Source organism: Fusarium keratoplasticum, chromosome 8 (assembly GCF_025433545.1).
Source record: "Fusarium keratoplasticum isolate Fu6.1 chromosome 8, whole genome shotgun sequence".
In the NCBI taxonomy this organism is placed as follows: domain Eukaryota; kingdom Fungi; phylum Ascomycota; class Sordariomycetes; order Hypocreales; family Nectriaceae; genus Fusarium; species Fusarium keratoplasticum.
The window spans coordinates 2,560,203-2,584,775 of record NC_070536.1 but is presented as its reverse complement, the minus strand read 5'-3'; the positions used below and the strand labels follow the sequence as shown (position 1 = coordinate 2,584,775).

General features: G+C 53.9%; 10 protein-coding genes across 10 annotated transcripts; 5 read left to right on the top strand and 5 right to left on the bottom strand.

The window, feature by feature from the left end:
• Positions 1-433: 433 nt before the first annotated feature.
• On the bottom strand, positions 434-796 carry NCS57_01061000 (F-box domain-containing protein; the record flags this gene model as incomplete). Its single annotated transcript, XM_053060351.1, has 1 exon — positions 434-796. The coding sequence occupies one exon, from the start codon at positions 794-796 to the stop codon at positions 434-436; it is 363 nt and encodes a 120-aa protein (XP_052910745.1).
• A 627-nt stretch (positions 797-1,423) lies between these two features.
• NCS57_01060900 (4F5 domain-containing protein) lies at positions 1,424-1,883 on the bottom strand (the record flags this gene model as incomplete). Its single annotated transcript, XM_053060350.1, has 3 exons — positions 1,701-1,883; positions 1,547-1,631; positions 1,424-1,458 (listed from the first exon to the last, which is right to left on the bottom strand). The coding sequence occupies exons 1-3, from the start codon at positions 1,761-1,763 to the stop codon at positions 1,424-1,426; spliced, it is 183 nt and encodes a 60-aa protein (XP_052910744.1). The 5' UTR covers positions 1,764-1,883.
• A 2,641-nt stretch (positions 1,884-4,524) lies between these two features.
• NCS57_01060800 (uncharacterized protein) lies at positions 4,525-5,358 on the top strand (the record flags this gene model as incomplete). The annotated part of the gene is made up of 1 exon (XM_053060349.1): positions 4,525-5,358. The coding sequence occupies one exon, from the start codon at positions 4,525-4,527 to the stop codon at positions 5,356-5,358; it is 834 nt and encodes a 277-aa protein (XP_052910743.1).
• A 1,114-nt stretch (positions 5,359-6,472) lies between these two features.
• On the top strand, positions 6,473-8,715 carry NCS57_01060700 (uncharacterized protein; the record flags this gene model as incomplete). The annotated part of the gene is made up of 5 exons (XM_053060348.1): positions 6,473-6,634; positions 6,724-7,143; positions 7,192-8,027; positions 8,084-8,279; positions 8,332-8,715. The coding sequence occupies 5 exons, from the start codon at positions 6,473-6,475 to the stop codon at positions 8,713-8,715; spliced, it is 1,998 nt and encodes a 665-aa protein (XP_052910742.1).
• Positions 8,716-9,455: 740 nt separating this feature from the next.
• Positions 9,456-11,345, top strand: NCS57_01060600 (uncharacterized protein; the record flags this gene model as incomplete). Its single annotated transcript, XM_053060347.1, has 2 exons — positions 9,456-9,477; positions 9,526-11,345. The coding sequence occupies 2 exons, from the start codon at positions 9,456-9,458 to the stop codon at positions 11,343-11,345; spliced, it is 1,842 nt and encodes a 613-aa protein (XP_052910741.1).
• Positions 11,346-11,685: 340 nt separating this feature from the next.
• On the bottom strand, positions 11,686-14,237 carry NCS57_01060500 (uncharacterized protein; the record flags this gene model as incomplete). The annotated part of the gene is made up of 3 exons (XM_053060346.1): positions 14,179-14,237; positions 13,993-14,129; positions 11,686-13,940 (listed from the first exon to the last, which is right to left on the bottom strand). Exons 1-3 carry the CDS (start codon positions 14,190-14,192, stop codon positions 11,686-11,688), a joined length of 2,406 nt encoding a protein of 801 aa, XP_052910740.1. The 5' UTR covers positions 14,193-14,237.
• A 265-nt stretch (positions 14,238-14,502) lies between these two features.
• NCS57_01060400 (uncharacterized protein) lies at positions 14,503-16,221 on the top strand (the record flags this gene model as incomplete). Its single annotated transcript, XM_053060345.1, has 2 exons — positions 14,503-14,912; positions 14,961-16,221. The coding sequence occupies 2 exons, from the start codon at positions 14,503-14,505 to the stop codon at positions 16,219-16,221; spliced, it is 1,671 nt and encodes a 556-aa protein (XP_052910739.1).
• A 380-nt stretch (positions 16,222-16,601) lies between these two features.
• Positions 16,602-18,152, top strand: NCS57_01060300 (Serine--tRNA ligase; the record flags this gene model as incomplete). The annotated part of the gene is made up of 1 exon (XM_053060344.1): positions 16,602-18,152. Exon 1 carries the CDS (start codon positions 16,653-16,655, stop codon positions 18,150-18,152), a length of 1,500 nt encoding a protein of 499 aa, XP_052910738.1. The 5' UTR covers positions 16,602-16,652.
• Positions 18,153-18,413: 261 nt separating this feature from the next.
• On the bottom strand, positions 18,414-19,844 carry NCS57_01060200 (uncharacterized protein; the record flags this gene model as incomplete). The annotated part of the gene is made up of 1 exon (XM_053060343.1): positions 18,414-19,844. One exon carries the CDS (start codon positions 19,842-19,844, stop codon positions 18,414-18,416), a length of 1,431 nt encoding a protein of 476 aa, XP_052910737.1.
• Positions 19,845-20,820: 976 nt separating this feature from the next.
• On the bottom strand, positions 20,821-23,268 carry NCS57_01060100 (Protein kinase domain-containing protein; the record flags this gene model as incomplete). The annotated part of the gene is made up of 4 exons (XM_053060342.1): positions 22,005-23,268; positions 21,656-21,955; positions 21,221-21,602; positions 20,821-21,169 (listed from the first exon to the last, which is right to left on the bottom strand). The coding sequence occupies exons 1-4, from the start codon at positions 22,822-22,824 to the stop codon at positions 20,821-20,823; spliced, it is 1,851 nt and encodes a 616-aa protein (XP_052910736.1). The 5' UTR covers positions 22,825-23,268.
• Between the last annotated feature and the right edge of the window lie 1,305 nt (positions 23,269-24,573).

The window sequence follows — 24,573 nt, the reverse complement described above, 5'->3', positions numbered from 1 at the left end:
CAAAAGCAGCGTTGACAAACTCGTGAACGCCAGGCGTACACATGCTCACCTAGTTCCACCACTAGCTCCCAGAACAGCATTGAGTTCATCGTCATCATGGATGACACTCTTATGGTACAGGTTTGGGAGGCTCTGAACCATGGGTTTTAGGGCCCTTGAGAGTCTGTACCTCGACTTTCGCTGCACGACGAGCTTTCTCACCACCTTAACCTGCGCGAGCCCCGGTCCAAAGTCGGGATCTAATCGGAGACCCAGGTCATCTCTTCGGTCATGATGGTTCAAGTTCTCTAGTGGTATCTGGGGATCGTTAAGGGGCCTCAACAACGGCCTGAACGGGTCAGGCGTGACGCGGATGCAGCCATCCGTGTCCTGGGATATCCGGTTATCTCCAGCGTCACGTCTTTTGAACAGTCGAAATCGGGTCGCCAGCAGTTTAGGATTCAGAAGAGGTACATGAGCGTGCCCGAGACCCTTGAGTTCTCATGAGCAACGTCATGTCGAATCTCGTGCGTGCCAGGCGGTCAAAGGCTTCCATGTCGATGTTGAGCCTGATGTGCTTGACGAAGCACCTCTGCCGACAGACAATGTGCTCAAAGTCCCAGAGAGATGCCTTGTCGAGGGTAAGGTGGCGGTAGAGGAGTCGCTCGAAAAAGATCTGCCAGTCTCTGCAGACGAGCGAGTACTGGGTCAGGGGGTATCTTGAGAGCTTGGTTTCGTTCTTGGGTGCTGGATCATGTGCTAGCATTTCGAGGATTATCAGCCGGAGCTCCTCTGGGAGCAGTCGCCAGGATTCCATGGTGTATGTGTGATGTAGCAGAGAGCTGGGAGTCTGATAGGTGGTCGGAAATGTGTCGAGTGAGTGTTCTTGCGATGAGTTGGTTAGATAGCTATGGTAGAATCTACCATTTATATATTTGACATATTCCATTAAAATTCGACACTACATGTCAACAACCTGCAACTGTAAAGTCTGAGGTTATTCTCCAGAGTTCAGAGTGACCCGGGAGGCCTAATTGTGCATGATTGACATGCTTTCAACGGCCCGCAACGTTAATACACAGGCCCAACGTTGAAAAGTAAGAGATGACTGTTCTATCACTTGCTGTGAATTAGACTTGCCATGAACGGGAGGCCACGTCGTTCACAACACCGAAAAGGAATCCAGAAATGCCAGAACAAGTCACATCGTTAAAAAAGATGCATTCAAGAGGCTAGTGTAGCTTTATATTCCCAAAAGGTATCCCATACATTTGCACCACTTCGCCTATGCTGTCCAAAATTGATTCGTGTCGTCGTTGTACAAAAGGAGAGGCTGGTTGTCAAACATTTCGTCATGCCCGCGTCTCGTCTCGGAGGTTGTGGAGAGGAGGATCGGTCGTCTTGTCGGGCAGGATGGAGTGTTCGTATAGCATGGTCGCGACATCTATTTCTTGCCCTCGGCAGCCTTGCGGGCCTCGGCTAAGCAAAGCATGTTAGTCCATTGACTGTATGGGGGTTGGGCGTATATCGACGGCATCTCGTAGGATTCGGTGAAGGGGGTGCGTACCGGCAGCCTGCTTCTTTCGCATGATATCGGCGTTGGCCTCCTTGGCATGCTGCATCTGAGTGCCGCTCATGTTGGTGCCAGACTTCTATAGAGGATGCAAACAGAACCATGTTAGTCGTGTGCTAGCTGATGACATTGGAGGCTGACAACGGACCTTCTTGGCCTGCTCCTTAAGGTTGGCCTGACGAGACTTTTCACGCTGGTTGCCGCGAGCCATGATGATGGATATAGTAGGGGGGTTGATTAATACAAAACTCGTACAATGGTAAAGATCTAAGGGTGATGGATCGTCAAGCTGTCGTATTCGAGCGAGAGATGGGGAGGGAGGAAGAGAAGAGGTAAAACCAGCGGTCGCGACACCAGAGGCGAGACCGTCAGATATAACCTGGGCGACAAGAGGTACCCCCGTACCCATACCCAAGCCAATGGGACAAGGACGGGAGGCTGTGTCCTTGCCCGGTTTGGCTGAAGATTTTGGCAATGGGCCAATCGGAAGATCAGCCACTGGAGGCCTGAGATGCCCTCAGGATTGGGGCTGGGTGCTCGGTTGACCCGGGGTACTTTGCTCTGCCCGGTGACTCGCATACAAGCCCATGTACCCCGTGTCAGCCCGCGAACCCCCACCCGTGGTTTCGCTTACAAAAAAACCTCACCTCATCGATGAATTCTCCCCCCAAAAGTATCATGACTTCAAGGGAGCATCATCAACTGCTTTTTTGTCATCTCGGTCATTTGCGTAAATTTGTCAATTCACTCCGATTTCATCGCGACTCTTGTGCCAAAGACGGAAGAGTTGGTTACCCACATTCCTATCCCGTTCTTTCCCACAAGTATCGAGACATCCTCTACTTGACACAAAATGTGTTCGCAAGAGTATCTGCTCTATTCTTGTGGATGTACTCTCAAGGGCGAATTCAACCAGTGCGATGAAAAATACAACGCGAGGAGCATTCTTCAGTGTGACAAGACGGACCGAAAGGAGAAAAGACTACGCAGCTATTGCCCAAAACACCTTATCAAGGAGAGCAAAGCTTCCGAGTCTGTGATAAAGATGCGGCGGCAGAGTAGCTAGTTATACAACCCAGCGATGTGGGCCTGGGAAAGCACTAGCACAAGAGCGCACCAGACACATGTATTCCCAACTGCGAAGGCCAAACAATTTCCATTCCCGAGCTTCCTGAACGAGCAGACGCCCAAGGACTGGCTGAGCCTGGTGGTGTAATAATCATGAGATCATCAGCGGCCCGCGAAGAACGGCCTGGACTGCGAGTTGTTCCGAGCCCGGCGCTTACGAAACTCTTCACGGGTCAAAAATAGCATCGATTCGCGGTTACCAGCTGAACGGACAAGCGCCTGGAGTCGACCCGCGGCCGAGAGGAAAGCGACCAACAGAACCCGAAAACGAGAGTCAAATTTATCTTCTTGGTAGGCTAAGATCAACTCTAAAAACAGATCGAGAACGTTGAAGTTCCGGGTCTCGTCTTAAGTGATTTTGAGATTGCGAAGAACAATTTACGACGACGGGCGCCTAGCATTGATTGGGTGATGGATCCAATCTTGGTTGGGCTGGTCTTCAACGCCAAACAATTCTTTGAAACTGAGACCTCGTGTTCCGGTCACAAAACGGATGACTCTTAACAGCCATGAGAAAAACTCAACGGCCAACTTGGAGCCTCAGGTCTTTATTTGTGCATCATGTCGAGCTTCGTGGCACCCAAACGTCCCCCGCGTGTGAGTCGCAGCTCCCCGGAATCTCATGTTCTTCAGTGGCGTGCCACCCCTGTATGCGGCTCACTGCCAGGCCACTTAGCGCTGCCCACGCGGCCCACCTCTGGGCTAGAAGGCTTCTGAAACGACGTTTTGAAACTGCTCGTCCAATCATCCCCTCCCTCAACCCCGGTCTTGAGATGTGTAGAGTAGCAAACCATCCAGTGACGCCCGCCCAAACATCAAGAGTCGAACCGCTCGCTGATGAAATCGCCCAAGTCCCAGAGTTAGGCGCTGGCCTGGGTCGACTGGTCCGAGGTGCTGCGACCTGTTGCTGTCCACCCAAGGCACCTCCGCCCTTCTGATGAAGTGAGACGGACCTCTGTTGGGGAGCGCGTCCTAGGCCAGATATCGCGGCCATGAGACAGCAGAGCTGGAAGTTTCTTTCATCCTCTGACAACAATACGGGCCCGAGTGGAGCCTGACACCGAGAATGCACCTCAGAACGAGTCGATCTGGACGAAACGGCGAATCGCGATGCGCCCCTCCGCATCCCCCTCCACGCGACACCTCCAGGACTCTGCTTCAGCTGCTGCTTGGTTGACACTGGCAAGCAGGGATAGGGACGCCTCTTCTGCATGCCCGATTTACCCAACAAGGGCGCGTCGACACTGATGCACAATACGCAGCTGTTCTTAAAGGCTGCATGAGCCTGCCCGTTCTGTTCAGTGACAGTCAGCCCTCTCTCACTTCCTATTGTTCAGTTCTATTCAAAGCCTCGACAATGGTGTTCAGGAACCACCATTGACGCCACTTTTTCAATCATTCAAAACTTCCCCTTTCGCTTCTATTGTCATTGTTGGAATATTGACCTTTGGACTGGATCCGTCATCAATACTTATTGCTCTCTTTCAGGCACTTTTCCCCTCTCGCTCTCAAAACCCCTTTCTTTCTTCTGATCTCTTCCTCTCTCCTGATCACTCTCTCTTAAACAAACACCAGCTTCACACAGAGAACATCACTGCTCGCGCAAACGCTTCCTGATTCATTCTCATCATCAAGGTCATTTGGTAAGAGCCCATCTGCGAGCGCCTCCTTCTCTTTGCGCTGTTCACTGACTCCTTCTCAGAACCACACCTTCGCTCCCTCTCTTCAGCCCAACGAGATTCGTTCCCGAAGAGCATCTATCAAAATCATCCACATCTCGTCGATCAACGTAAATCGACCAAAACACTACACCACTTTTTCTTTACCAATCTACTACACCCATCATGTTTTCAGGTCTCCGCGGTCCGGGGATGATCTTCCTCCAGATCCTCCGTGGCTTTACCATTATTGGTCTTCTCGCCGCTGTCGTGGCGTGCTGGACTCTTATCATCAAGATCGACACCTCCAACGGATGGTTCTTCTTTGACGCCACCTCTCTCTTTTTCACCAGCACGGCCGCCGTCTTCCTCATCGTCTCCGAGCTTCCCATTGCCAAGTCGTACTTCCGTCAGACCTGGCCTGTCCTTTCTGAGCATCATGGCCTTACCTGGCTCGGTGTCGCCATGATCCTCATCGGCTGCAACGTCCTGGGAAAGCTGAACCAGTCCGCCAACTCTGCCGACAACCTCGGACTCCCATTTTGGCGACTTGTCCTGGCTGCTGGTATCCTCAGCCTCACCTTTGGTGTCGTGAACATCATTGCCTCCCTCATCTTCCGCGATTCGGCCAACGGCATCAACGCACGCATCGTCCGAATCGAGGGCGAGCTCGCGACGAGCCGCGATGACGAGTCCTTCCACAAGCCTATGTCCAGCCGCAGCAGCTCCCTTAATGAGAAGCCTGGTGCTAAGTTCATGTCGGTCTTTTGGAAGAACCGTGGCAATAAGAACGCCTCCACCAGACCCAACATCAGCCAGCCCATCCCTCGCGACGTCGATGTCGAGCGCAACGCTGGTCCTCACTTCGACCACAGCCACATCAACGGAGATAACGACTACGAGGAAGAGCGCCGCAGCCCCATCGTGCCCACTGTTCGACGTCCCGACACGGCTCTCCACCCCATGAACAATGGTCGCCGCAGCAGCTATTACTCTGAGGCGCACATGTCGCGGTTCTAGGAGGACAAAAAGAACGAGCTTGGCGAAGAAGGAAGACCAAGCATGCAGGAAGGTTCAGTCTGGGGAGAAAGCCAGGCAAGCACGGAGGCAACGCTCGTTGCATGGAGACAATGAGAACAAAGAAAGGCGTTTGGAAGCAGGGAGTCTGGCTTAATGTTTTAATGAAATACCCAGCGGCTCGTTTGGGAAGGACCATCGGATTTAGTTACGGCTTGCTTTGTCCTTGCCAACAGTTCTTTACTAGTCACCTTTACTGAAAATCGATCGTTCTAACAGTTTTTTGTTCGCTTTGATTGTCGTGATATCGTGAATGGTGCCCAATGGTGGTGTGGCCGTGGAATGTGAGGTACGTACCGGCAACTTCGACCCGGAGTCACGTGGGTGGGCGCCTTCCAACTTGCGGGCAACGACGGGACGCTTCGTCAAGAACCCAAACTCGGTTCCCGTTTCTCTTCCCTCCCTCACATCATCACCGACCGATCACCTTGTCTTGTCACGGGCCTTAATTCGACACCTCGGCCAAAACAGCAAACGCGTGACAAGGCTTCCCCTCGACTCATCACCTCAGATAGACTTGGCGTGCGATTTGCAAACAGTCCCTTCGACACGCGACACCTTTGACTCCCAAGGTCAGCAAACCCGATAAGCGCCTGTTCGGATCCCGTCAGAGCTTCTCTTTGTCCTGATCGCAGCGCTGCGCATTCGAGAGCCCAAAACAGGCGTGCGCGCGCGTTTATATTGGTGACGTCGGGCTATGTCTGCTGGTTCTTGATTGCAGCGTTCGTTCGTTCGCAAGGGTTGCTCTGGGAATACTGGTACTAGGGCTAGACGAGCTGTGCGCGTGCCGTGCCAGGAGGGAGATCTTGTTTGGGAATAAACTTCTGCAGATTAGAACGCACTGTTGTGCCTTGCACCGGAAGCTTCTGCCCCCTGCTGCAAGATCGTTTGGCGTCTGCTTCTGGAGATATCTTTGTTTTCGCCTTTGACCACTTTCATTGTTGCCACCACTTGGCCTTTCCCCCATTCCTCCAGACATCCTCTTCACCTCCATACCAATCTCTTATCCCTCATCTTCTGTCTTGCGACTTGATTTACACCAGATTCATCCATCATCATGACTTCGGATTCTGCAGAGGTCGCGGAGGATTACCGCCTCGCGCTGGAGGACCTCTCCTCCAACATGCGCTTCGAAATCAGCAACTTGACTACTATTGCTCGCGAGAATACCGAACATGCGCTGGCGATTGCCGAGGTTTTGCAACAGCACATCCTCAAGGTAGGCAGATCTCTCATGCGAACAACTCGTCCAGATTCATGCGATATTTTTCATTCTCTTGGTGATACAAGGCTAACTTGGCATGGTAGGCGCCCCCGAACAAGAAGTTGCCAGCTTTATACGTGCTCGATTCGATCGTCAAAAATGTCGGAACGCCCTATACCCTCTACTTCGGTCGCAACCTCTTCAAAACATTCATGGAATCATATGCGGTAGTCGACCAGCCTGTTCGCCGCAAGATGGAGGAGATGCTTCGGACGTGGAAGGAGCCGGTTCGTGGATCAATGGACAGCAGGCCTGTCTTCACACACGAGCTGGTGCGTCCGATTGAGAATGCACTCATGAAGGCACGAGCCGCAAGTATGCCTCAGCCAGGAATGATACCTGGTCGTCCACGATCGGCAATTCCCCATCGTGATACTCCTACACCTCCTGGGATGCGAGGGCAGCCCGGTTATCCAGCCCAGCAATACCCTTCGAACGGAGGGCAGCCCTTCCCAGGCCAACAGGTAAGTTGTGTCTCCCAAGCCGACTAGACTTAGACTAACTCCTGGCAGCCTCCTTACTACCCCCCTCACTCAACACCTCAACCTAACAACTCTGCACCTGCACCTTTCCAACCTCCCTATCCCGGGGCGTACGGGGCCGGTGGGACGCCCACCCCCGCTGGGATAAGCATAGAAACATTGAGCAATGACATTCAGAACCTGATTGTGGTGATGCAGGCTGAAGCTTCGCGGAATCCTCAAGATGCTAGTGTTCAGACCAGACTAAGAGCGCTGCTGGACCTCCAGGGCATTGTGAAGAGCACTAGCTTGCCTCCGGACCAGCTCGAGCTCATTAAGAACAAAGTAACTGAACTTGCTGCCGTAAACATGATGGCGCCATTGGCCCAGAAACCTACACCTACACCAACTCCTCCCGTACCCGTCCAGGCACGTCCAATGCCTCCGGTGTCCGTAGCCCCTTCATCAGCCCCCGCGGCTGCGGCACCGGGAGGTGTGACGCTCGACTCTCTGTTGGGCAAGGGTGCGTTGGCAGCCTTGATGGCGAGACAGTCAGCAACGCCTCAGAACTCGACACCAACACCACAGCCTCCAGCGTATGCCAATGTGGCCATCCGATCACCACCTCCAGTTCACGCTGAGCTTCCAAAGCCGGCACCGGCACCGGCACCGGCAGCCGGGGGTGCGATGTCCCTCCTGGAGCAACTTCGACAAGCAGGTTTGCTTCCACCATCATCTGCGCCAGCTGCTCCTGTTGCGCCGCCGCCAGCACCGATTGTCCCCCCAAACATCGCGAGCCTACTGGCCTCGACCAAGGCAGCTGGGATGTTGGCAAACTTCAACGCTCCGCCTAGTGGTGGTATCAATGTGGCCGCTTTGAAGCAACCGTGAGTTTTCCGTATCAATATATTCGTTATAGTAACTGACACCCATTTCTTACCAGATTCCATCCTTCTTTGGTTTCACGTCTCCACGATGATCTTGGACCTCCTTGCACGCAATGCGGCCGACGATTCCGAACTGATGAGGAGGGCAAGAAGAAGAAGACTGCCCACATGGACTGGCATTTCCGTGTGCACCAACGAGCCAACGAAGCCGAGAAGCGAGGCATGCACCGGAGTTGGTATGTCGACCAACGTGTAAGTTTCGATCCATCTCTACTTGCTGTAACCCATCACTAATGATAACTAGGACTGGCTGAAGTCGAGGGAAGCTGTCGACGTGGACCATATCCCTGGGCCAGACGAGGTGGCAGCGCAGGCTTCAAAGGCGTCAGAGGCCGCCAAGCCCAAGTACATTGCTGTGCCAGACCCGTCGCGTGGGATCAACACCGTGTGCCCGATCTGTCAGGATCGATTTGAGAACAAGTGGCTTGACACCGCGCAGGAGTGGGTGTGGCTGGACACGGTCTTGGTAGGCAACCGGGCATATCACGCCTCATGTCATGCAGAAGCAACAAGAGATCGTGAGAGCACACCTGGTCTGGGACGAACACCAGAGCCGGTGCTTGGAAAGCGCAAGGCGGAAACGAGTATCGCATCACCCAAGGTGCGGTCTCTGAAGACTTCAGCTTGAGGAGGGGTTATCATATATCCCTATTACGACCAAGACTGGGATGGGATATTTTTGGCCATGGTGATGTGACAAGACTTGCAGCATTGCAGCAGCAGCGAGGCAGCACGAAAAGGCGTTATGGGATGCATTATTAACAAGCATGAAATGGACGGTGGGTGGTTAGCTGCACATCAGAGGTTTCTAGCATTGGGAGTTGATTTTATTCATGGAGAGGGGGTTGATGCGAAATAATCGGATGGAATGATTCATGTGGTGGATTGAAGAGGGGGGAGTTATAGGAGGCGAGGCATCTCACAACTCGTTCAAAAGAGAGAATACAAAGGTTGACATGAAACTACTGAATGGACCAATGAGCTTTGTTTATGGCGGTTGCCTTGGGGGCAAGGTGATCCAGCTAAAATTGTTAAGGAGGCTTGGTGCTCAGCCAGCCAGAGACGGCCTTCACCCATTCTTTTACCTGCTTGAACCCTGTTGCTGAGGTTTGAGAGGCTGTATTGGGTTGCTGCGGATGGACAAGCATGACATGAACCTGCATGTTTTGTATGCAGTCATAGGGGGTGGAAAGGGAGAAGAAATGTACAGAATCATGTAAATAAAGGTCTGTCATGTGAATTCAGGCCTCCATTGAATGAATACTCTCGGGCTACCATCCAATATTTCTTCCCTCACGTCACATTCATCGAGTCTTCTCCTTGCACTAACAATACCGAATCTGTGGAGCCGAAAGCGGCCCGCCTCTCATGGATTGGTCCCCGCGATTCGGTACGTATCATCCGTCGTCCGGCGCGTCTTGTCCCTGACATTTTACAGCTGCAGCCAAAATTCCTACGCATCGCGTCACTCAAGCTCTCACAGCTTCAACTCCTCCACGAGCAACAAGACAACGACCACACAAGACGGCAGCCGCAAAGTCGCACAGCATCTACACCCTCGCCTTTCGTCACCCGGCGATCGGCAAATCATCTTCTCCCCGACCCGAGCCGACCATGTCCGTCGACTGCCCCATCTGCAACCAGTCCGTAAGGTCGTCCGACATCAACGGCCACATCGACTCGGGCTGCGAGAGCTTCATCGTCGACAAGGACAAGGCACCTACGCCGCCGCAGTCGCAGACACCTCAGCCGGCATCGCAGAAGCGCAATGCTTCAAATTTCTTCTCGACGCCTGCCCCGAAGCGCCAGGCTGCCTCTGAGAATAGGGTGTCGACGCCCGTGAAAGGAGCTCTGCAGCCGATAACGGGGAGGAAGAGGACTTTTGAGGAAGGCCCTGGGGCTGGAGCGAGTCAGAAGACGGAGAATGCGACGAATGGCGACGAGACCGTGACAAATGGGAGGACAGAGCAGGATGGAAGAGCTGCGAAGAAGACAAAAACACAAAGGGCAGCTCCCTTGGCAGAAAGGATGAGGCCAAAAACCCTCGACGATGTTTTCGGCCAAGACCTCGTCGGACCAAACGGCGTCCTCCGCTCCCTCATCGAGTCGAGCCAAGTCCCATCCATGATCCTCTGGGGTGCCTCAGGAACAGGCAAGACGACAATAGCACGATGTATCGCCCAGATGGTCGGCAGCCGCTTCATCGAGCTCAACGCCACCAGCACAGGAGTCGCCGAGGTCAAGAAGCTCTTCCAGGAGGCAGCAAACGACCTCGCCCTCACCGGTCGCAAGACCATCATCTTTTGCGACGAGATTCATCGCTTCAACAAGGCACAGCAGGATGTCTTTCTCAAGCCTGTCGAGGCTGGCACTGTGACGCTCATTGGCGCGACGACAGAGAACCCGTCCTTCAAGGTCGCTACCGCTTTGCTATCTCGATGCCGAACATTCACCCTCCAGACTCTCACCACCGAAGATGTCGTTCGTATTCTTCAGCGCGCCATTCGCGAGGAGGAATCCGTTTATCCTTCCACGCCGCTCCTTGACGAAGCTATGATATCGTATCTCGCTCGCTTTGCAGATGGCGACGCCCGAACCGCCCTCAACCTCCTTGAACTCGCCCTCTCCCTCACAACCCGCGAGGGAATCACTCAAGCCGACATCAAGGCCGCCCTCACAAAGACCCTCGTCTACGACCGCGCGGGCGACCAACACTATGATACCATCTCTGCCTTCCACAAGTCTGTACGTGGAAACGACGCTGATGCAGCTCTCTACTACCTCGCGCGTATGCTTCAGTCTGGTGAAGATCCGCTCTTCATTGCCCGGCGCATGGTTGTCATCGCCTCTGAGGATGTTGGTCTTGCGGACAACACTCTTCTCCCACTGGCGACCGCCACATACACAGCGACCCAGCAGATTGGTATGCCTGAAGCCCGCATTCCGCTCGCCCACTGTGCCGTTGCTTTGTGTAATGCGCCTAAGAGCACCCGCGCCTACCGCGCCCTCAACAACGCCTACGCCGCTTTGCGTGAACCTGGTGTCGCCGGTCTCCCTGTACCTCTCCACCTGCGCAATGCGCCAACACGGCTCATGCGAGATCTCGGGTATGGCGCGGAGTATAAGTATCCCCCGAACTATCGCGACGGGCAGGTGAAGCAGACATATCTGCCAGACGAACTTATTGGACGACGATTCCTCGAGGAACGCGATCTAGGAACAGAAATTGATCCCGACTTGGAGATGGGAGGCACATGATGCCGTACTTGTGTAAAACGGAGTAGGACAAGCGTAGGACAATTGCATTGCACTGGAGTAAGGCTGGGTTTGGATATCCCTAGACGGGTTTTGTAATTGTATAGTATAAGCCCTTCAGGATGAAGGCAAGGCATCAAAAGTCATAAAATGTACAGATATAGCAAGTCTATTTTATTTGTAACTCCCTTTTCGTATGCATGTCGTGAGGAATATGCTGCCTTTCAAAATGCTAGTATCGTGATATCCTTCGCAACGCCATGATGAATAAACCAGACCTCCAACGCCATCATCATAATGCAATCAATGCCGCTTGTATCATGTATCCATTCCGTTCTGTTGTTCAATCCTCTTGCGTCAAGTCTATAAATCCAATATCGCTCACCCGCACCACACTCGCTTTGATGCCCCTGCGATTCAGAGCTGCTGTCTCCCTAGCCAGCCGCTCGTCGCGCTCGTCGGCGTCCACCTCGACCTCTTTGAAGAAGCCCACATCACTAGCCCGCGGGATGAGTAACTTCTTCTTCCGCGCTGGGGCTGGACTGGGGCTTGCGTTTCGCTCCCGCGGGATAGGTGGCTGGTGGTGCTTAGCAGGAGAGGTAGGAGAACGCGAGATGAGCTCGGAGAGGGGTACAAGACCATCAGAATCGCTATCAAATGGGTCATCGTCAAAGGGGTCAACATCTTTTGACTGGACTGAAGGCTTGAAGCGTGGGGGTGGGAGTTTAGGGGGAGATGGTTGAGAGTTTGAAATGTCAGTGTTGGACCTTTTGGTAAACAAGTCCATAGATGTTTGCTTCAGTTTCGTAGGTTGAGACCCCTGAGATGAGCTCGATAGCTTCGGAAGTCTCGAACTCCGCGCCGTATTCCTCACCCTCTTCGGAGAGCCATCCGAAGCAAGGATTGAGCGTACTGTATCAGGGAGCTCCTGAGCACGAGCCCGAGGTTTTGGGGACGGGGTCGGGGTCGGGGGAGGTGAATCCACCGGGCGGACGGGGCTAGATGTGATGACAATCGCTTCTTGTTCATCTGCTGGAGGAGGATTTTGCGGCCTAGGCATCACTTGTGAGCTGCCAAGTGTCCAAGGGTTCGTCTGCCTGGCGGGGCTGCCCGAGGTCCAAGACGTGGGTTGGTGCTTACTTGGCTCCAGAGGGGAGGGTATTCGGAGACGTCGCTGCGGCCGGGTCGGTGATGGCCTCATCGGCCTGGCGAGTCCGGCGTCCTCCTTTGTCGTCGTCACTGGAGCAGGTTGGGACTTCGAGATTTGTACGTATCTGTCAAGGGCACCGGCGGGCATTCCAGTCTTGGCCGTGGTTCCGGAGGTCTTGATACCGGACTTGGACTTTGTTGTGGTATTCTTCCTTTTCTGGAGGGCCCTTTCTCGAGCATTGTGCTTTAACTCAGCTTCAGCAACAATCTCTGGCACGCTTCTCCTAGCCAGCACCTCCAACGCCCAAATGCCGTAGCGCTCTGAAGGATCAAACGGTTTTGCCTTGGACTTTGATCCAGAAGTTTCCTCAATATTCTCGGCCTCGTCGATGTCGTCATCACTGTTAAGTGCCAACCCAGTTCGGCCTTGAGTAATTGATTCGTCTACTTCCTTGGACAAGTCGATTGGTATGATCTCCAGAGGGATGTGCTGCATGCGAACTTCAGGGACAAGATCACTCATAACGTGTGATCTAAATCCTGTGATCCCCTTGATGTAGCCAGCATCGTCGTAGCCCGTGTCAAGCAGCTTGTTGATGAGCACGGCATGGGAGAGGACTCGAATAAACTTGATCGCGCCTATTCGATAGTCCCAGCCAAATATCTCGCGTGTGAACTCCCGCAGGTCCTCGATTTGAATCTCTCGCTCTTGGTAGATCTTGTCGCGGATTTCGTCTAAGCTCGACTCTGGTGAAACAACAGGGTGTGTATAGTAACGCAGAATCTTGAAGTCGGGAAAGGTGTCTGGGATAACCAAGGCCTTATTTCGTCTTTTGAAGAAGTGGCTTTCGTTGGTACGGAGCTCGTGTACCAGCGATTTCTTCCAAGCCTGGATCCCTTCCTCGTCTGAAGCTTTCAAGCGACAAAGAGACTTGCCGAACCCTCCCTTGGCAGCCTCGACAGCAACTTTGGGTCCGCATCCTGCGATTCCAACAGGATCATAGTCACCTCCGCTCATCAGGGCGACAAGGACCATGCCCTCTCGGTCAAGGCCTTGATCAACCAGGCGCATCTCTTCTTTGTCGATGAGCGACACATGTGTTGGGCACGTTTGGCGCTTTGACTGCGGGGACCATTGTCGTAGCATTTTTGTGCATCCAAACATGAGAGTGTCGACATCCTCGCTCATGACGGCGTCGACGATGCCGTGTTGTTGCAGCAGAGCGCACTCTGCCTCTGCTTCTCCCGGCGCATCATGAGTAGGGAACCCCAACAGATGGATTAATCGTTTTGCTTGCGCATTCGATAAAGCATCGCCTCGACCGGATCGCTTGTTTCGCTTTATTTTGGGCTTGTAGGGGCCGTCGAACACAAATACAGGCTTGATGGGCGCTGCCAGAAGTCGAACGAGACGGTAGAAGAGGGTTCGAATCGCAGGGTTGGTGCCACCTGTAGCGCTGTTAGAGAGGCATATTGTAATATTGTTGTGGGAGTGAAATACCCTGGGCTACCTGGCTCTGGAACTGCCAAATAGCAATGTCAATTGCGATTCGAAAGGGCCGGCCCTCGTTGACCAGAGAATCGGCGGCAAGCTTTGCAAGGGCGACTCGTCTGCCCTCGCCGATCTCCTGGTAGATGCTACAAGAGTCAGCAAGGTATATCTGACTTGAGACAAGACAATATTTACCCCTTGATTCCCATCTGGCTCACAGAAAGCCCCCGAAGCGATCTGCTCACGGTATTCGAGGTCGATGATGTAGGTGAAGATTCACGGCGCAGCGCAGCCCCACGTCGCTGCGGTTACCAAGACGGCGTGTTTTCTTTCTTATCGGCGCATCGGCCTCTCAAACGCCGACACCGACTTCAACACCCAGGCTCTACAGCTACAGGCACCCACCAACCAGCATCTTGCACAAAGCTGTACCCAACAAAGAGCATCGCATCACCATCAACCTCGAGAAAAACACGCCCAGAGTCAAAGAGGACAGCCTGGTAACATACTCTTGCTACCATGGCCTCGGGGGCAGGTCCTACGCTTGCTCATCGCAGCGTGGCCAGCATCCGAGGAGGTCCTCCTCAGGGGTCAGGCCCCTCCACTCCACACACCCCAAACCGCTCCATCACTTCCACCTACGGCTCACCGTCCACCATACGAGCTGATGACGATGTCATCGTGATTGAGCTGGGGTCACGCCACATTCGGGTGGGCTTCGCCGGCGACGCCTCTCCCAAGGCCACGCTCCAATGCAGTCCTGAAGATCAACGCCGTGCTGGCGACTATCGGGGTTGGGAGCAACCGAGACGGCCACCTGGGTTGGAATGGTCTAAGGAGCATGAGTTTTGGCGGTTTGATCTGCGAGAAATTGATGTTGGCCTTTTTCAGGACAAGCTGGAGCGTGTAGTGCGAGATGCATTCACCAGGTATTTCTTCATCAAACTTTAGTTGGTCCTCACTCACTCAAAGTCTAGATACCTTCTTATCGACTCTCGGCCTAGAAGGCTGGGCCTAGTTTTGGATTCCGCTGTTCCGGTGCCACTATTAACAGCTGTACTGGACACCATGTTCAACCGCTTCCAGGCTCCTACTATTTCTCTCATGTCAAGTCCAGTCATGTCCACAGTCGCCGCTGGCGTCCGATCTGCATTGGTCATCAACTTGGGATGGTCCGAGACGGTTGTTACCAGTATTTACGAATACCGAGAAGTAAAGAGCACACGAACTATTCGAGGAGGAAGGACGCTCCTCGACTCACTCTACGAAGCTATCCAGCCATTACTCCCAGGAGAGCATGACGACAAGAAGCAAAGGTCCATCACGTTTGAGGAGTGCGAGGATATTATGTGCCGCTTGATATGGTGCAAGTCCTCCGAATTCAGGTCATCTCAGAGACAGTCGACGCAATTAGAAACAGTCGACGAGCAAGAAGAACTCGAGGCCGAGTCGGCACAGGCTGGTGTTCCCACTGGAGTTGCCCAAATACCCATCACCACTGGTGCCCAGCCCACAACGATCGAAGTCCCTTTTGAAAAGCTGGCCGAGATTTGCGATGACGCCTTTTTCGACCCCTCGGCGAACCGGGCAACCTTCGATGATCACGACCTGCCAGTACACTTGCTCATATACCGCCATCTTCTGCAGCTTCCGATGGATGTAAGGGCAATCTGCATGTCACGGATCATGTTTACGGGAGGCTGCTCGAATATCCTAGGCCTTAAACAACGAATTATTGATGACCTGTCAGCTATCGTTGATAAGAGAGGCTGGGAACCTGTCTTTGGCAAGGTCGTGGATCAGCGTCGAAGCACTGTCAGACTCAACCGACAATCCAGCAGTTCATCCCCCAGTGACGGATCCTCATCACCATCGCAGTCCGGGGAAGAGGTGGAAAAGCCTGTCAAGACCGCTGCTGATATCAAGCCTGAGTGGGATCCAATTGGTGCCAAGGTTGCACGACAGCGAGAGACGGCACCGCAGATGAAAGGCCAGATCCGAGTGCTTCATTCTCTTGGACCATGGATCGGAGGTAGTCTTCTCTGCCAGCTCAAGGTGCCATCAATAGCCATCATCGATCGCGAGATATGGCTGCAACAAGGTGTACAAGGAGCCTCTCGCCCAACAGAGGTGGACCTCAAGGCACAACAACGACAAAGCATGCAGGCTGGCGGTTACTCTCGAGGCGCTGGAGGACACCACGGCAATTGGACATTGGGGACATGGGGATTCTTGTGAGAAAGCATTGGTGTTTAGAACTTTAGATGTGGAAGCTGAGATGTCATGACATGAAATGAGCACTATTATCAATGAACTTGGATGAAGCGTGGTGTGCAAGGTCATGAGTTGAGAAATTGAGAGATTTACTAGAAGCATCAACCATTGAGGACGGACCAATATACCCCATTAGCAAACAAGATTGAATTTAATTTACCTCATCTCATCTCTTTAGCCCGACAAGATTGGCTCACCAATTCTCAAAACTTCATGATCTCCGAGGCTTGGCCTTGACGATAGTCGGGGTCGGATCGGCGCCGGGCTCGGCTTATGCAATAACCCGAGCCCCATCGTCGCATGTCACCCGCCAAAGCTTCGGCGGGAGCCGCAACTACCTACCTCTAGACTACGTCAAGCTTCGAATCTCATTGAGCATTGAGGCCAAGCCCATCATGAACAGGACATTGACACGCTTGACGTGTCGCAACCTTCAGGCGAGGACTTACCCGGCCCTGGTCCGCCGCTTCGCCGACGTCAAGAGGCCGCCCTCGGCTCCGAAGCCCATCGTCGACATCAAGGACATCCGCCAGCACCCGGACCTGTATCAACAGACATGCGTCGAGAGGAATTACCGTCGCCAGGCTCAGAACCCAGCTCAGATTCTTGAGCTGCACGCCAAATGGCAGGATCTCCAGCGGCAGGGTCGTGCCCTTCGTGAGCGATCTAATCTGCTGAGGCGCCAGCTCGCGAACCCGGCCACCAGCAGCGACGATGAGGATCTCAAGGAGGTGAAGCAATTGACCCGCGAGCAGATCCAGGAGGAGGCTCGGAACCTCAAGCAACAGCTTTCTATGATTGAAAAGGGCGAGTCGCAGGCGGTCGCCAAGATGGAGGAGCTGGCGCTGGAACTCCCCAACCTCACTCACCAAGATACCCCCAAGGGTGACCAGCCTGAGGTGCTCAGCTACATCAATGATCCTCCTATTTTCCAGGAATCCCCCGAGGATAAGATCTGGCGGTCTCACGTTCACATTGGCTCTGAACTCGGCATCTTTGACTTTGCTGGAGCTGCCACTGCTTCTGGATGGGGATGGTACTATCTCCTTGGTGAGGCCGCTCAACTAGAGCAGGCCTTGGTTCAGTACGCTCTCGCCGTCGCAACCCGTCACGGCTGGACACAAGTATCGCCTCCAAGCATGGTTTACAGCCACATTGGCGCCGCCTGCGGTTTCCAGCCTCGCGACCAGAACGGCGAGCAACAAGTCTACACCATCTCCCAGTCAGCCGACGATATCGAGCGCGGTGTCCCTGAAATGTGCCTCACCGGAACATCTGAGATTGCCCTTGCTGGAATGAAGGCCAACACCACTATCGACCCGGAGGACCTACCCCTCAAGCGTGTCGCCGTCTCTCGATGCTATCGGGCCGAGGCTGGTGCCCGTGGCGCTGACACCAAGGGCTTGTACCGCGTTCACGAATTCACCAAGGTTGAGATGTTTGCATGGACAGCTGCGGATGAGGATGTCGCCCAGGACCTCTTTGACGAGATGCTCGACATGCAGACCGAGATCCTCTCATCGTTGGGTCTCTACTGCCGCATCCTCTCCATGCCGGCTCACGACCTGGGGGCGTCAGCCACCCGCAAGATCGACATGGAAGCCTTCTTCCCCAGCCGCAAGGGAAACTGGGGCGAGGTGACGTCGGCGAGCATGTGCACCGACTACCAGACTCGCCGTCTCGGCACACGAACCCGCGTCGATGGCAGACTCTCCTTCCCCTGGACCACCAACGGCACCGCCCTCGCCGTGCCGCGTGTACTGGCAGCCATCCTCGAGAACGGATGGGACGAGGAGGCCAAGACTGTCGCGGTGCCAGAGTGTCTGCGGCCATGGATGGACGGAAAGGAAAAGATTGGCCTTGGAGGTCGGAGGTCGAGCGTGGATCGCGTGTAAGCTTGTTTTGATGGGCCTGGCTGGCTTCTTGTACGAGTTGAGTTATATGGGACGGTGGCATGAACTGCTGTATTGACGAAAAAGAAAATTTTGATGCCTTGAGTAATAGTTGCAAGGGGGGCGTAATAATCTAGCCATGACAAATATAGGCACTCTTCTCGCGAAGGATGACTATCTGATCTATCCATCTAATTGTGATGCGCTACAAACTCTTACATCATTCTACATATTCTCGTTCTGGGTATATAGCAGCTAACATCATCACCAAATCAAGTCCTTCACCTTCTCCTCCCACACTGGCATCCGAAACTCGATCCCCTGAGCTCCCCTCCAACGATACCACCCACTCATCTTCTTCACAGCACCAAGCCATCCCAACTCTCCCTTCCTCCACGCCTTGCTCCTCGTTCCATCACCGCGATGCTGTACGACATACACGCCTCCGTCAGAAGCAGTTGTCAACCTCGCCTCTCCGCGCTCTGGATCTCCACCGCTGGTGCGATACTGTCGTCGACGTGGTTGACGGCTATAACTCGTATATCGATTCGCTTGGAAGCGGTTCTCGCTGTTGTGGTGGTCTAGATCTAGACCTTCGAGGACTTCTCCTGCTGCGACTTCCATCCATACGTCGAGTGTTCGAAGGTGGTCTGCGTAGATGACAAGGAGAGCAACGATGGAAGATAAGCCAGATGCGAGCCAAAACACCCAGAATGCAGATCCTTCAGGACCGTAGGTTCCTTCAATGGAGAGAATTCCCGATACGACCGTCAGAGGGAGGAGAAGACCTCCCAGGTAAGCTATGCGATCGAGACTCCGGGAGTTTGTGTCCTTGGGCTCATCGTGTGCTTCCTGGGACTGTATACTCAACGCAATAGTGGCAGAGAGTTGAAGACGTCTTTGAAGACGTTCAGAGAGATATGTCCAGTCTGCAGACGTGACAGTGCTAAACTCTCCTCGACGCTCCATAGCCCTTGTTGAATCTGCGTTGGTCTCGAGGGCTCTGGCAATCGTCCACTGAACATCCACAGTATCAGATCCCAAAGGAGGCAAAGAGTCGAGTTTCTCGAGCCAAGAGTCGTATACAATCTCTGCTACGAGATCTTCAAGACTCCGTGTGTCAACCAGGGCTTGCCAGAGAGCGTCCTCGAGTTCGGATCTCTGTGGTGGGCGTTTTCCTTGCGATATGGACTCTGGGCGTGTCGTGCTTGGTGGTCTAGTATATTGAGAAGGTCTCGAAGGACGTGGGGGTATTCGGAGGGGAAGGCCGTCGAGTAAGAGTATAGGCAGCCGATTCTTGATCGTGAGCGACGCCCGACAGATGCGAATACCTTCGCTATCCATTCCTCCATCATCGTCTTCTTCTTCCCTTCCACCCCTTCGTCTTCCCCTCTCCGTCTCAGCAAACTCCCACGTCCATCCCCTCCCAGTCTTCTCCATCTCCATCTCCAACACAACACCCAAATCACACTCGCCCCTCATAACCACCATCCTCCTCCATCCCGGCCGCTCCGCCGTTGCCATCTCTTCCCTCAAATCCTCCGCATCGAGAATACCTTTTTGTCGACAGTTTTGCCCGTTCCACTCAAGGAGGTAAGGCCGTGATTGGAATTTCTCGGCGCCGGGGATGCCCCGCTCCGAGGACCGCCGGCGGGACCGGTGTCGGGGCTCCGAAGCCGGACGGTGCCGCGACATGTTGAAAACTTGCGTAATTTTTCCCTTAGAGAGTGACTAATACGCAATTTATTGATAAAATACACAGATGAATAAAAACAAGACCGAAATCGACTCTGTGAAACTTGGGAGTTTCGCCTCTTTTGTGTCTTTCCGTGCTATCCCGCCGAGATGTCAGCTCAGATCCCATGAGCGCCCTACTCATCATGCGAAAAGCTCTCAGGACGCGTCTTCTCCATAATTCCATCAGGCAAACGCGCTCTCAACTGAGACTTTGTGCTTCTAAAGGGTCTCATCTAGGCAGATGAACCCCTGCGCCTCCATCAGCAAGACACCCGATAGTGTCTGGGTGTGGTCATGTGAGACTCCCACCGCGCAGATGACCCCGATACGATAGGAGCTTCACCACGCGACTTGTACACGCTTCCACACACCAAATCTTCACACAAGGCTGACTTAAATAAGCTCCGGGGTGACGGCTGCGTCAAAAGTCAAAGATCCTTTTTGCTCTATTGATTGATAGCTTCATGCACTCGCTCTCCGTCTTGGTTCAAACGGTCAAGACCAAACATATCATTGCTTTCTTTCCCGCTCTTCCCCAAACGCCAGACCAGAAGACGCCAATTTTGACGACAAATAAATGTGGAATGCCGAGCATTTCCTTTCCTACTTTCTTTCTTGCTTTCTTTCTTTCTTGAATCGCTGTCAGCCGACATATATCAACCGCTCAACTGGTCTCATCCTCCTCCTTCTCCTCCGCTGTCTGTCTTCTCTTGGCCTTTCTTCTGCCCGCTGGCAAACTTTCGTCTAAAGGAGTGGCATCGAGTCGAATCATGGTGCAAATGCGTAATAGGCGTCCCAGTGCAAGAATTTCAATCCGTGGTCCCGTGCGTATACATGTGGTGAAATAGCCAGCCAGTAGCTCAAGGTAACTCGCCATCAACCCCTCCAGCTCTTCATATCAAAACTTGTTCGGTGAGTTTGTTCGCTGGTCGATCTAGCGATGGTCGTCGTCACCATCGTGGTGCAAGGTGACGCTGTTGAACTCGAGGAAGGGGTCGGCAATGTCACCGCCAGGTGTCGCCAGTCCGCTATCCAGCGGCACCCCCTTCATCGCCCTGGATCCAGACAGGTCGACACTCTCGCTCTCTTTCACGTTACGGAAGTTGACGGTATCGATTCCTCGGCCAGCGTGGGGAACGATGGGTGGCTTCATGTGGCGGATCAGCGCCCACTGCGTCGTCCGGAAGAATGGATGCGCCTTGATATCCGAAGCGCCAGCTCGGGCTCCCAGTCGCCGGTTCTCGTCTTTGATAAGTAGCTTGCGTATTAGTGACTTGCAAAGGCTACAGTCTTTGGTTAGTCGTTATCCGCATCATGTTAGCGAGGGAACCTACTTGGAGACCTGGGCCGAGCCCGTGTGGTCTGGGAAGGGGATATCCTCTCGCAAAATGTTGGCAAAGGTGGCATTGCGGTTCTTTCCCTTGAACGGCGTAGTTCCGTAGAGCATCTCATATATGAGAATACCCAATGTCCACCAATCAACGGCACTTGTGTGTCCGCTTCCCTTGATCACCTCGGGTGCGATATACTCTTCGGTGCCAACAAACGAGTTGGTTCGGAAGTTGGCAATACATGATCGCGTATCGATGGTTGGCAAAGCGTCCGTTCGAGCACCATTCTTACCGACAATCATGGTCGGCTTGCCACCAGGGTCTGACTGCTTGGACAAGTCAAAGTCCGAGAGCATAATGTGACCCGATTGGTGAAGCAGGATATCTGTTCCGACAGTCAGTCGTGTATTTGTCAGCATGGTGTTGGAGTGTACATACTCTCTGGCTTCAAGTCACGGTAAATGAAACCCATGAGATGCAAATACTCCAAAGCTGCTGTTACTTCTGCGGCGTAGAAGCGAGCGTCTTCTTCGGGGATGCATTTTCCTGGGCGTGTTTGGAGAGCGCGGAAGAACTCGCCACCACTGCAGTATTCCATGCAGAGGTAGAGGTAATCTTCCGACTGGAAAGAGTGGTATAATGTGACAATGAACGGATGGTTGCTTGTTGCCAGAATCTCCTGCTCGGCAAGGGCTCGCTTGATCTTGTTGCGCTTAATCATCTCCTTCTTGCTCAGTACTGTGACGGGTCAGTGACGGTTGCGGCTTGTAGAACATTTGGGGCATACTCTTCATAGCGTAGAGCCTACTGCTCTTCTTCTCTCTCACGAGATATACCTTTCCAACATCTCCCTTTCCAATAAGTTTGATCTTGTCGAAGCTAGACGGGCTGACTTCGACATTCCGAACCTTGATAGAATTGGAGCTGTACGTCCTACGGAAAGCCATGGCCGTGTTAGGGGCAGGGAGAGCAGCAAGGACGTCTTCCTCAGCAGCCTTGGCCTTGGCCTCAGCTTCCTGTGCCTTTGTTGTCTCCATGAGGCCGAGAGAGCCCGAGCTAGCGTTGGCCAGGAGAGGATCCTTGCCCAGCTCGGCAGTCGCAGGACGTTCGCCATTAGAGGCGCCTTTCGAGAAGAGACCTTGGGCATTGGGGGCACTAGCAACTCTCCTGAGTCTTCGGGCGAGCTCTTCCTTGGTTTCGCTAGTTGCTTGGTCGACATTGGTACCATCGGGACCCTCTACCTTGAGAGTAGGGGTATCGGGAGGGCTCGGGGGGACAGAGTCGGCATTGTGGTGACGCAGGCCAGGCTGGCCCTGATGAGCAAAGTATGGGTTCGCGTGGGCCGTAGGGCTCATAGCCTCGTCGAGCTGATTGCCCTCGCTGGCGACAGTGTGTGCGCGCAGGCGACCGACTGTATTACTAAAGAACTTGGTATGGCGGGACTTTGAGCCAGAGGCGGCATCGGGGGTGGTGGCAGCCGGAGTCTTGTCCTTTTCTTTATCGCTAGAACCACTGCCGGTACTACCTCCGGTGTTCATGCGGAAGAAGTTGCGCAGGCGATGGCTGACCTGGCCGCCGGTGCCATTGGAGTTCTTGGAGGAGGGCATTTCGGCGGTGTTAAGCCGGCTTTTAACGGCGGCAGGTTTGGAGGCAGGCTTTAATCGATCAGAGAGTCGCTTCCATATTCGACGGAAGAAACGGCGGGAGACAAATAATGGATTCTTTCGATGACGTTGAGGCCGGATATGAGCTCGATGCTGCGAGTGGAGCGGGGAGCGGTTGCGCCGCGGCGAGGGCGCGGATGAAGGCGCCGACGAAGGAGAAGGGGGACTCTGACTTTGACTTGTCCGAGAGAGTCGAGCTTGAGGGGCGACGATGGAAGGACGAGGGGATTGAGAATGTGATGAGGCCGCGTGGCCAGTAGTATCAGCAGCGAGATCTTGGCCAGTGTCGCTGTTGAAGAAAAGGGAGGAAGAAGGCGAGGCTTCAGTCTGGGAATGACGCTGGCCTTGGGACTGGGGCTGGCTAACGTTATGGGTCTCGTTGGTCTCCAGTTGGGAATGGGATTGGGAATGGGCCACGGGAATGGGGGCGCCCTCGGAAGCTGTTGATGCCTGAGGCACTAAATGAGGCACGGACGGAGCCATCATCCTGCAGGTCCCTCCCGCCGTGGAGCGTCGGCTTCAGTTCTGGAGGAGCTTCCACGCACCGCGCGCTAGGGAGGTACAGTGCTGTACCGTATCCTCCGACTGGGCTAGCGGTCCCCGGTTAGCAGGGTCTCACTCCTCTATCGCCTCTTCGCCTTTCACCTTGGCCGCCTCACACCTCGTGGCTCGGCCTCTCCAGGGATCCTTGGGCACCCTGCCGGGGTTCGATGGCCCTTTGCCTTACAAAGCAAAGCTCGGGGGCTCGGTGTCGTCCCACCTCCCGCAGGCTCCGAGAAAGCAAGAAGATGACGCCCAAGCCTCTGGTCTTGGAGCTGCCAGGCCACTAAGACGCCCCCAAATCCTGGCGCAGCGCCGGGGAGCGATGGCGGCCGGGAGGTGCCCCCGCTGGCGTGGTAGCGTCCTGTCGACTGGTGCGTACACCTGTACCGTCTGTAGGTTTCAAATCGGTCGTCTCGCTTGAATCAGGGCGCCGATAGCCTTGTTGAGCCCAGAGACAGGTGGTCTTGGCGCGATGGTGTGTGTGGGTGAGGGCGATGGCGCTTGATGCTCCAACAGCTTAGTTGAGTTGACCTCGCGGATTCTCAGCATTTGGTTCCTGCTTGTTGGATCGGCCCCTGAGAATGAATGCTTACCTAGGTACTCGCGTGCGGCTCTCGTGATGAACAAGTTGAAAGCTGGCCAGATGAATGAGATGACTCGAAATTCGACGTGGTCGGAGGAGGACCCTGTGGGGAGATATGAGACGGGGCTCTGAGAGGGTCCCGGCCAGTCTGTCGAACGACACCCACGATTGCGAAGGCCCGGGTTGAGGACACGACACGATACGGACGGCACGATGGATTGGGAGGAACTGGTGACGGTGCCGGCACTGGCACTTTCGTCAGTGATTGATTGATTGATTTATTGATAACACGGCTGGTTGTAAGAGATTAAGCAAAACAATACTTGTTTGTGGAATCCAAGTGACATGCTCCCAAACTCAACGACGCGTCTCTCTCTGGATGAACAATGGAAGCCCACTAACCAACGTCAACGGTTGACGTTCCTTATTTCCTCTTTGGGAACTCAAATATGCCAACCATCCGTTACTTCCGGTTCAAGAGAAGAGTTTTCCAGTCATTCCGGTGCCTGTGCCTTGTGCCTTGTGCCTGCTTACCCATCATCTAAAGCCTTCCAAGGTTTGCTATC